The 12,198-nt window shown below is 35.7% G+C and overlaps 1 protein-coding gene across 4 annotated transcripts in view; it reads right to left on the bottom strand.

Moving 5' to 3' along the window:
* Positions 1-12,198, bottom strand: part of CNTLN (centlein) — a 323,473-nt gene that overhangs the window by 91,117 nt on the left and 220,158 nt on the right. For 3 of the 4 annotated variants that reach the window (XR_007455010.1, XM_049618615.1, XM_049618453.1), the window contains exons 16-18: positions 6,098-6,278; positions 2,024-2,117; positions 1,720-1,943 (exon numbers count right to left, since the gene is read on the bottom strand). Coding sequence is in view for 3 of the 4 variants with exons in the window: in XM_049618615.1 (XP_049474572.1) it covers positions 1,720-1,943; positions 2,024-2,117; positions 6,098-6,278 (499 nt within the window). In the remaining variant the exon portion in view is untranslated. The remainder of the gene's footprint in view (positions 1-1,719; positions 1,944-2,023; positions 2,118-6,097; positions 6,279-12,198) is intronic. The other variant, XM_049618552.1, reaches the window with a different exon arrangement.

The raw sequence follows: 12,198 nt of genomic DNA, 5'->3' as shown, positions 1-12,198 counted from the left end.
GAGAGATATTATCAGAAATACTTTTTTACCTGAGAAATTTATTTACATAACAGAACAACCTTTGTTTTCCAAACATCTCCTCTAGATTTCCTGTGAAAGTCCTCCCTCCCTTTGTATCCCACACCTCCACCCCTTTCCTTAGCTCAGGATGTTATATAAACTTCAATTATCTAGCTGCCTTTTGGGTCTCATTTTTTTATGGGGCTTGCATATACATGAAATTAAATTTTTTTTCTTCTATTAATCTGTTTTATGACGATTTAATTATTAGACAAGCCAAAGAACCTAGAAGGGAAGAAGGAAAATTTTTTCTGCCCATACAACTATATAGACAGAGTGTAGGTTAGTAGTTGCAGAGAGCTAGCAGAGATGGGAGAAGGATGATGGATAAAAGGTACAGGATACCTTTATGAAGTTAGGAAAATGTTCTAAAATTGATTTTGGTAATAGTTGCACAATTTTGTCTATATTGTAACAACCATTGAATTAAATAAGAGAATTTTATGGTATGTGAATTATATGTCATTAAAGTTATTATAAAAAAATTAATAGTGGGTGATTTAAATACTTCACTCTCCATAACTGACAGACCTAGACAGAAAATCAGCAAGAATATCGAAGAGTTGAACATCATTATTAACCAACTAGACTCAATAGATATATAGAGAACACTCAATCCAACAACAGCAGGATACACATTGTTTTCAAGTGCACATGGAATATTCTGCCATACCTACTATTTGTTAGGTCAGAAAATAAGTCTTAATAAATTTTTAAAATCCAGATGGTAGAAAGTAACTCTGAGTGTAAGTTTGGAACATGGGTCAGATCTGGTTTATTAGGCTACTTTGGGAATGAAGCCAGAGACAGTTCTTATTAATATAACAACTATAATAGTAATCCTTTATAATTAAAACATTTACAAAGTATTGCTTGAATCAAAACACTAGATATTAGAAGTAGAAAATTTAAGCATAATTTAAAATTATGTATGACAGTGATTTAAAAATTACTTTCTAGGGGCGCCTGGGTGGCTCAGTCGGTTAAGCAGCCGACTTCGGCTCAGGTCATGATTTCACAGTCTGTAAGTTCGAGCCCTGCATGGGGCTCTGTGCTGACAGCTCAGAGCCTGGAGCCTGTTTCAGATTCTGTGTCTCCCTCTCTCTGACCCTCCCCCATTCATGCTCTGTCTCTCTCTGTCTCAAAAATAAATAAACATTAAAAAAAATTAAAAAATAAAAATAAAAATTACTTTCTACATTGATGAATTCTGACAAATTTTCAACAAAACATTTTTTATACAAGCAAATACCTTTAAGAACGGAGACTTAAGGAACAATCTTTTCCTTTCCATGTGCTTTAAGATTAAATTATGATAACCAGCAGTAAGTTATAATGTGTCTACAAATTATTGCAGAAAACTCAATTCAAAAAGCATAGGTAAATTATAAGAACACATTAAAATAGATATTTATGTTAAATTCTTCACATTTTATACTAGTATTTGTAAAGAGGAACTGAGGCAATTACTATTTAATAATTTGATTTATAATGATAAATTCTAAGTTTTAGACATACGCAAATTAAGTGAGATAAATGCATTAATGAAGCCTGTCCTTAAAATGTTATAATACAACAATGAACAAGAACAACACAGTAAAACAAAATATCCACCTTGATAATATAGTCTATTATAATTGATTTTTAAGGTTCCTTTACCTTTATTGTCTGTCTGCTTGTCTGATATCGTTGATCAGATACTTGTTGCTGCTGAAGGAGTTTTTCATTTATTTCTTTATATTCTTTTACAGACAATTCCGCTGTTTTTTTGGCATTATGAAGTATGCTGTTTTGTTGTTGTAAAGATACAATACGTTCTCGTAATAAAATAATATTGCTATTTGACTTCTGGGAAGTTATATTTTTCCACTTTTCTCTGTTAACTATACAAAAAGAATGTTCATAATATTTTTAAAAATACATTAAATTAAAAAGACATTGTTAATTTCATATACATTCTTACCTCTGGTAGGAACTGTTGTATGAGAACTCTTTTGTATATTACCATTCTTCTTTTGAAAAGTTGGCTTTCTGGCATTCTTGCAATGAAAATAATCCTAAATTTGAAAGTTTTAATAAAAATTGCATTATTACTCAATAACAACTTCAAGTGAATGAATATAGTAAATAATATTTCTTTACCTAAAAATATATTTATTAAAAAATATATATATATTTATTTATGCAAACTCAAAAAAATCTAAACAAATTCTATAATTGATACCAAGAACTTATAAATGAACATAAATGTGCATTAAAGTTGACTTATCAACTAGCAGGCAGAAGATACAAATACAATCAACCCTGAATTAGTAGGAATTTAACCTGTGGACAGTTTTAAAATCCAGGAGTAAATACAGTAAAAACAACAAAAATAAAATAAGAATAATTTAATATCTTATTCTCTGGGAACCTAGGTCCTTTTGTCAAATACTGTTATCTGTTGCATGGAGACTGATTAATCCCTTCTGACAAATAAAGCTGACAAATGCTGATGGTAATAAAGTAACTTTCCTTTAAATTGTATGTTTTCCTCAGGACATTCTAAAATGAAGACATGACTTTTGTTCCAAAATATTTCACCAATTTTAAAAAGGATTGGAGGCAGGGGAGAGGGTAGGAGAAGTGAGGAAAGGGAGTCAAAGGTAAAAGAAAAAAATTAATTTACTTGTCACAGTCAGCATTCCATTCTGGGATATGGATAGAGTTTTATAGCCCATTTACACAAGGATTTATTGAATATTAGGACTCCTAGAAACTATCTAATGCTTTATATATTTTTAGTATTTTTCATTGTATGTGTATATGTAAAGCTCTATATACCATTATTCAAAATGATATGTGTTCTCTGGGGAAAAAAATATCCATAAACGCAGGAAAAGAAATTAAGTGACCAGAAAGCCTATTGCCTGGAAATAACCATGGTCAAAATTTTAGGATATTTTCATCTAGGTTATTCTGGAGAATGAACAAAAATGGAATTATACTATTCATATTATATTGAGTCTGCTTTTTACCTTTACTATACCAGAAACATAAGATAGTGTTTTGATATTTTGAAACACAAATTAAAAAAAAATTTTTTTCTTATCATTGCCCAGGAATTTCAGATTTGTAATTAGAGATGCCAGCAGATTAAAAAATTTTAAAAACGCTTCTCCAAAGCAAAAATTTAAATAGGAACATGTTTCTAAAGTATTATAAATCATTCTACTAAAATATGTGGTCATATCTAAGAATTTATTGGCTGGGAAACAGGTACATTACCAATCTAGAAAATTCTTTTAAAAAAGGATTTTTTTTCAGAGATCCCAATTCCAGAAAAAATAATTATAATAAAAATGGTAGAAAAAAATAAATTTTATCCAGTGTTACTTTGGCAATGAGCCAAATATTTTATCTAAGATAGGGTTTTCCTTTAAACCAATTACTTTTCCTTTGAACTTGTTTCATTCTCAAAATGTTTTTGAAATGCCTCATTTGAACTTTTTTAGAACCAGTATATCAGATATATATTTTTTTAAATGTTTCATTGCTATATTAGGCCTTAAGAGCCAGTCATGACACTATAAAAATGTCCCAGACAGAACTACCAAATTACCAGTATTCGTCACCAGACCTGATATCAAGTTAACTGGATCTAAATTAAAAAGAAACATTTCTAGTATTATTACTTACTAAAATTTCAGAAAAAATTTTAAAAATTTTAAACTTTGAAATCAGCACACTTAAAGTGTCTTTTTAATATGGAAAAATGTTAAAGGAAACTCAAGGAACTCAAGATGAGAAATTTGAAGAAGCAAACCTAGGATATAGTATGTATCAATAATTTGCATCTTTTTTTTTTTTTTGCTGAGTAGTATTACATGGAATGGATGTATCACAATTTACCATTCAACTATGGAAGAAAATTTTGGTTGTTGTCAGTTTTTCAGGTATTAGAAATAAAGTTGTTATGACCATTCATATATAGGATTTTGGGGGTAAACGAAGATTTTCATTTCTCTGGGATAAGTGTCCAAGAGAGAAATAGTTGGGGTTGTATGATGTGTATGATTTGTTCTTTTCTTTTTTTTTTCTTTTAAAGAAACTGCCAGTCGTTTCTCAGAGTGGGGTACCACTTTATATTATTATATGTGAGATCCAGTTTCTCTGCATCCTTGCCAGAATTCTGTTGTTTCCCAACAAAATCTTTATATATAAGAAGTATGAGTCATTTGTCACATATGTGGTTTGTAATACTTCCTTCCAGTCTATAGCATGTCTTTTTATCCTCTAAAGAGGTCCTTTCATGGAGCAAAATTTCTTAATTTTAATGATGTCTAACTTATTGATAATTTCTTTTAGGGATCATGCTTTTGATATCATCTCTAAAAATTATTCAGCAAGCCCAAAGTTCTGAAGATTTTTCCTTATGTTTCCCTCTAAAATTTTTATGATTTAATGTTATACACTTATATCTGTGATCCACTGCAAGCTAATTTTTGCACAAGGTGTGAGGTTCAGATATAGGTTCATTTTCTTGTCTAGGGATATCCAATTAATTACTCCAGCATTATTTATTGAAAAGACCATCCTTCCTCTATTGAATTGCTTTTGCCTCTCTGTCAAAAATCAGTTGTTTATACTTGTGAATTCATTCTAGATTCTGTATTCCATTATGTAAAAAATAAACCTTTCTTCCTCTCATGGTGGGCGTTTGTTGTAATCAGTCTTGACACTGAGTGGTAGGAATTGATGTCACAATCTTCACAAAATACTTATTTCTTATTAAAATTTCATTTGGTTCTTTTTTTATATCTTCTATTTCTTTGCTGAGACTTTCCATTGCATTCTTGAGATGTTCTATTTTTTCATTTGTTTCAAGTCTGTTTGTGACAGTTTGTTGAAGCATTTTTATAATGTCTTCTTTAAAATGCTTGTCATGTAGTTCCAACATCTGTGTCATCCTGTTATTGGCTTCTGTTGATTGTCTTTTCATTCAAGCTGAGGTTTTTCTGATTTCTTGGTATAATGAGTAATTTTCCATTGTATCCTGGACATTTTGCCTATTTTATTTTAAGACTCTGGATCTTATTTATTTCTTCTAGCAGGCCTCCTCTTATAGCACATTGGTGGAGCAAGGGAGCACCACCTCATTATTGCCAACTGGGAATGGGAAGTCCCCACCAAAGAGGCTGGGAGGAGCACCTCATTACTGCTTGGTGGAGGTGAAAGTTCAAATTCCCCAAAGGTTGATGCCATCCTGCCTGGGAGACGGAGCATGGACTTGTTTCTGCTCCTCACTTAGAGTCCAATGACAAAGTGGGGAGTGGGGAGTGAAAGGCTTTATAGATACAGGAGGTGTGACAGTCCCCATCTCTGCCCTTGGCCTTTGAAATCACCCTGCAAGGAAGGGAGAGGGTCATCTTTTCACTGATGGATGAACTCAGATGTCTAGTTCCTTATATGGCCTCTGATGACAAGATGGCAGGGAGTCATTACCATTGGCTCCTCATTTTGTCTTCTCTAACACCACCCTGATGGGTGGAGGAGAAGTTGGGGGTGACTCCTTAGAGCCAGGTGAGAGTAAAAGCCTAGGTTCCCCACCAGGTCTTTATCAATGTGAGTAGAGGTAGGTTTGCAATTTTTTCTGTGGTATTTGGGTAGAGTAGGGTGATTACTGTGTAAAAATTTTCTATCTTGCTTGGCTGCCCCTTTCTTGGTCCTTTAACAAGAGAGAACAGGGTTTTATTGGGGCCTTTCATCATTTGATGAAAGTGTTTCCAGGTGGCAGGTTTATTCAGCATCCAGGCTGGGATATATGAGGCAGAATTAAAACTCATAAAACTCACCAATCATATTGTTCCTTGAGTCTTGTGATTCCTAACTAGTCTTCTTAAGAAATTATTAAAAAGTTGAGTATTTTCACCGTATACTTCACAGAAAAAAAATTTTTTAAGGATGCAAATTAAATTATTAGCAACAAAAATAAGTTATGAAACATAAGATAAAATTAAAAACATAGCTTATAATCAAGGAACACTGTGTCATATACCTTTGGGGTCTTGCCATCTGTGTTTGAATATATTCGTACCATATCTTTTCCTTGCGTTTGGCTACCTTCTGTTTGGTCACTTTGTTTCTGGTCTCTTCCATCTTCTATAGCACTTATTTTCTGGGATGTTTCTACAATAATTGTTCCTAAATTTTGAGAGGTCTGCGCTTCGGGATCACTGCTTTTGGGAAAAAGTGGGGAATATGAAACGCAAGAAGAAGAGTTGTTAAATGTACCTATTTTAAGTTCAAGATCAAATACTGTTCTAGCACATATTGCACTTAAAGCTAGAAGTTTAATTTGAACATTTACTGGTCCTCTAAATTAAGAAAAAAATTAGTCTAAACATGTTTTACAGTCTGTGATTTCTGTTAATTCTGTACATGACCTCAAACTTACTAAGACGAATAAATAAGTAGGACTTCTTTAATTAACCTGATGGGACATCCACATTGGTGACTGAATTTGAACACCACTCACACAGAGACCTACTACTGCAGTAGAATAAACAGCCTTAAGCAAGCACTGGCCTGGGACTAGAGTTCTGACTATATGGCCCTTTCAGTTACTTACTGTCTCTGGACCATGTTTCTTCACCTGATAAATGTTATATTGCATCAGTGATCCTGATTTTTTTCACAACCAAATATCCTCTTTATTACAATTCCCTTAGGTATACCATATTTGAAAAGTGTATCTAGCAAAGAAAAAGAGTATACCTATTGAAAAACAATTCAACGTCTTATTTACTTGCCATCTAAATGAAAAGAAAGTAAATGCCAAAAAGAAGTGTTTTACAAAATTGTAAAATCTCATCAACAAATTACTAGTACCAAATGCCTTGTAGTGCCACTTCTGTAGTATTTCCACTAAGCGCTAACTTGGGAAGCACATGTTTTAATGCTGCCAGGATTGGAGCACTTACTACTTTCTGGGCCAGGGCAGAAAGCTTTAACGTTTCTCACAGGAAAGTTTTCCCTGAGTCTGAGACAAGTTTTGAATCTCCGAGGCTTTCACCCACTGATCTCAGTTCCATCTCTTATGTCCACTCATCATTCAGTAAAATGTCCATTCATCATTCATTGCTAAGCACCAATTATGTGCCAGGCACTCTTCTAAGCACAAAGGATAAAGTACAAGGAATAAAGGAGACAGATATCTCTGCCCTTATGCAGCTTTCATCCTAAAGGGGTGGGTTCAGATAACAAGAAAATAAGTAAAATTATGTTCATAGTTTGTATTAATGAGAAGGAAGATTGATTGAAAGTGCTGAGGTTGAGTAGAACATTCAAATAAGTCTAATTCCTTTTCCACATGGATGATCTCTTAAATATTTGGATATGGTCATTTGATGCTTGAAACATCTCGTAAAAAAACATCCCTAGCTTATTCAAACATTCCTATTATGTGTGCTTTTGAGATGTTTTTTCACCCTGGTCACTCCACCTTATCTTGATGGAGCATTATGTCCAGAATTCAATTTCATATTCCAAGGATACTATGTGAATTACTTAGTACAATTTCTGGTAGATGCAGACTAAAATTATGCAAGCTTTCTGGAATGTACATTGTACTGTAGACTCAAACAAGATTTAATTAAAACTTCCTAAAATATTTTTATGTATACTATTGCAAAGTCCCATATTTTCCCCATTGTATAGTTGAGCAACTGGCTTTTCCAGCTAAGTAATGGACCCTGTAGTCTTCTGTGTAACTCTATCTTCCCAGTCTATTGCTATCTTTGGGGATTTTTATTCTATTTTGTAAAGTACTTTTTACCCCTTTCTCATGTCATGTTATCCACAAGTTTGATAAACATGGTTTGTTGAAATTCTGTTTTTCAAGGTATGAACAACTCTTCCTGAAAATCACCCATCACTGAATTGGGCATTGATAAGTTATTTGTGTATCAGGACCCACAAAATGCAGGCTGTGCCAGTGGCCTGGCCTCTATCAGAAATCTGAACTAAGTGAGCTGCATTTATAGTAAACACCTGTTCTGAATAATAGTAATTTGCAATAGCTGAACTTTTTGTTTCATGGAAGAAAGCTTTATTAATTATAAGGGAAAGGAAATATAAGGAATTAAGCAACTATAGTAAACATAAAGAGGGAGAGAAGTATAGAGAAGAACAAAGAAGGCTTAATACATCAAATCATGTACTCACAATATCCAACTTTCTGGCTAGGGAAGCCCTGCAATGAACTGCCAGGTTGGAGGCTCAGTTGAGGGTCCTGGGTGATTGAGGGTCCTGGGCCAGCGTCCTCCCCTCAGGTAAGACTTCCAACTAGCTATTCCAGCCAGGGCAATATATATACTACCCATGTGTGATTTATGATTAGTCATTAAGTTTGCCTAAGTGCAGTCCAGAGCGAGCTGGTTTTTCTCTGTTTCTCTTATCATATCTCACAATCTTAGGAGGCTGGGTGTCTGCATAGTCCTCTTCCCTCCCTGATCCATTCCAGGGGGCCAGCATGGTCTGGCTCAAGGAGGAGAGGCAAGTTAATCCCTCCTGGCATCAGAAACAGAAGGGCCAGTTCCAATCCTGAGGCCAGATATGGAAAGCCAACAAAGCCCCCCATGATTGTGTATGTGCAGATCTGGGCAGAAATGCGTGACAGGTCACACAAAACAACGTCTATACAGAACTCCTCACTGTCGAGGAAACCTAATACACACCAATCACAACCCTCCAACACAGCTTTAGCTAACTTACTTTACTCTACAGACCAGGACATACTGGTCATATAAAAATCAATCAATCAATCAGTCAATCAATCCCTAACCTCCCAGCCAACCAATCAATCCCTAACCTCCCAGCCAACTATGCCCTGTTTCTGCATTGCTTCTTCTATAAAACTCCTTCTTGCCCAAAACCCTTAGGAAGAGTGCACCATAGATTGCTAGGCAGTGTAGTCCTTCATTCCATGGATTGTTTTCACTTGAATGAAGGACTTCACACTCATTTCTAAACTGTATTATTTTTGTCATTTGATAGCATGTTTTTGTAATACTGCTCAACTATGAAAGATAAATAGTCATAAATATATAAATACTAACAAGGTCATAATTATATAATAAAGTATTTTATATTCATATATAAAGGACAAAGTTCTGCTTTTCTCAGCATTCAAGTAAATTTCTTATATTTCAGACTATGAAAAGCTAAAAGAAATAGAATGTTCTAAAGTCCTGAAGGTCCACTGTGGGATTTCTAATTGTTTGAGTATTATTTGCAGCTGAGTGATTCCTGAGAGTGTTCTGTCAGGCAGGGAATATAACACTTAATCCTCACAATGTAAAATCAAGTTCACTGCTAAGCAACTTAAATGACAATCTTATGTTTTAAGAGATATTGTATGATTGATCTCCCAAAATATGTGACCATCTGCACGTGTACCAATACGATGAAATTAGAACTGTGTTACTTAGCTTTCATGTATGTATTCACACATACATACTCATGCATGAGTAAACTGCACCACCTCTATTATGAAGAGTGTGGTAGTATCAACTGGTGAGATATAATTAGCTGAAACTAGGATTTCCTTGAAGACAGATAAATGATTAGTGGGTTTTAAGCTGAGTAGGATTTTATCTCTAATGGCTTTTGAGAACAAGGAAGAAAACCTTAGGGGTCAAAAAGAAATGGGAATGCAGATTAATCCTTCTTCCTCACCTTCATCAATTTGTTTTCAAGGTTTTTTTTTTTTTTGTTTTGTTTTTGTTTTTTTTTACCTGTCTGAAGACGAGGGCTTGACCCAATGATCATTTAAAACAGTGGCTCCTGGGGCACCTGGGTGGCTCAGTGGGTTGAAAGTCCAACTTTGGCTCTGGTCATGATCTCATGGTTTGTGAGTTCAAGCCCCTGCATGGGGCTCTCTGCTGTCAGTGCAGAGCCTACTTCAGTTTCTCTGTCTCCCTCTCTTTTTGCTCCTCCCCCACTTGCACTCACACATGCCCTTTCTCTCTCTCTCAAAAATAAACAAACAGTTGAAAAACAAAAACAAAAGAGTGGTCACCAAACTTGTCTACATATTGGAATCAGCTGGAGAGCTTAAAAAATAGTGAAGCTGTGGTAGAATCCCCTCCCTCAGGAATATGGTACGAAAAGACCTCAAGATAAGGGAAGGCAACCTGGCTGTGTGCATATGTGACGTCCCTCAGGTCCCTGTAATATGAGAGCACCCAATCAGCCTGTATGTTTATGCGTTACCCATATATGGGAGACAAAGAAATAGAAAATGCATAAAAGACTACACCACGTGGCATTCAGGGCTTAGCTTTTCAGGTACAAACTCTCTGAGCCCATGTCAGCACAAATAAACTCGCTTTCTGGTAAGAAAAGCCTCGGTGTCATGACTCTTTGTGCAAGAGTCCTTTTACAAAGCTTGCATCCCACCACAGAAGTTATAATTTAATTATTCTGGGGTGTGGCCTATGTAGAGGCTGCTTTCAGGCAACCAACCTGAACCAAAGAAATCTGAGTGAGGATGAAGGGCCCACAGTGACCCCCAAACCCCCGGCTGAATACAAATAGGCCCATTAGGCAACCCACCCAAGATATATGTAAGCCCTAGCTGACCAATGGGCTACTTACACTTGGACACGGGTACCAAAAAAGGAAAATTCCATACATTCCCATATCTCCTCACCTTCCCCATTTAACTACAGCCCCCCACCATTGTCTTGTGGGAGACAGTCTCTCCTTTGCTGTCCTGCCTGCTGCTCCCTTGTGGGGTATTCAGTAAACATCTCTCTCTTTTGTTCTGCCTTGAGTGAATTCTTTTACCACCTATACCCCCAGTTTCCACCCAATGGGGCTGCCCCACATTTGGTGGCCCCCATCCAATTGGAAAACCTCACATCTGAGCTTTGGAATCTTTATAAAATTCAGATAAATCTAATAGATGCAAACAAGTTTGAGAAAGACATTTTAAGATAAATTTCAGTTCTATGTCTCTGATTAAGAAATCTCCTAATTGTAAGGATGCCTTCCTCACTATACCAGCAAGAGATAGAGGACTCTAAATCCCTAGAAACTCTTACCAATGGCTAAGACAGGGCTTAAATCTGCATAACAACTTTACCCTTGAATACTGTGCTTTTCCTGATAACCTCCTATGACAGACTCCTCACCCTCAACATCTTTTGTCTTTAGCTGAAGATAGTTTCAAGGTGATGGCATCAGTCATTTGGGGGAGTTACTCAGTTTTCCTGGGTCTCTCCCATATAAATAAGAGGTATACATGTTATTAAACTTTTTCCTGTTAATCTGTCTTATATCAACTTCATTATTAGACCAAAGACTCTAGACTTAAGGAAGAAGGGAAAACATTTCTGCCCCTACAGTTTTGGCAACCTGTGAAGGGACCATCACGACTCACTCCAGGGATGCTGCAGCTGACAGATTCTGGATTCTGGGACACAAGCTGGCAGAAGTTAAGAATTCTTACCCATCAGTCTCCTGGATCTCTGCATGTAGAGTCTGATGGAAGTGAGAATGGTAAGAGTCCTTATCTAAATTTAGACTAGCAGGAGACAATATTTGTGGAGCTTTTTGGTAAAATTTGGTCCTTAGGTAAAAATTTGTTATGAGCACTCTTGTTTTCTATTGATCCCTTTCCTCTCAGACTTGATAATTGCTTTCTTTTGTCTCTGTCATCTTATACTGTGTCTTTAGAGCTTGGCTTTATGTCAGTGAGAATATTCTGTCTTTAAGTCTGTCAATGGCCAGACGAGAGATCCTTTGAATTGGAAAAACTTCTGTAATTGAATTTTTTTTAATTTTTTTTAACGTTCATTTATTTTTGAGACAGAGAGACAGAGTATGAATGGGGGAGGGTGAGAGAGGGGGAGACACAGAATCTGAAACAGGCTCCAGGCTCTGAGCTGTCAGCACAGAGCCCGACGCAGGGCTCGAACTCACTGGCCGCGAGATCATGACCTCAGCTGAAGTCGGATGCTCAACCAACTGAGCCACTCAGGTGCCCCGAATTTTTTTTTTTAGAAAGCCCTTATCTTAAACAATTGTCTTATTGGTACCTATGGAAAGACCAAATTAAAAAGTGGACACAAAGAAGTGTAACAGCTAGCCCTA

Source organism: Panthera uncia, chromosome D4, assembly GCF_023721935.1.
Source record: "Panthera uncia isolate 11264 chromosome D4, Puncia_PCG_1.0, whole genome shotgun sequence".
Taxonomy (NCBI): Eukaryota; Metazoa; Chordata; class Mammalia; order Carnivora; family Felidae; genus Panthera; species Panthera uncia.
This window is presented reverse-complemented; position numbering and strand designations above follow the sequence as displayed.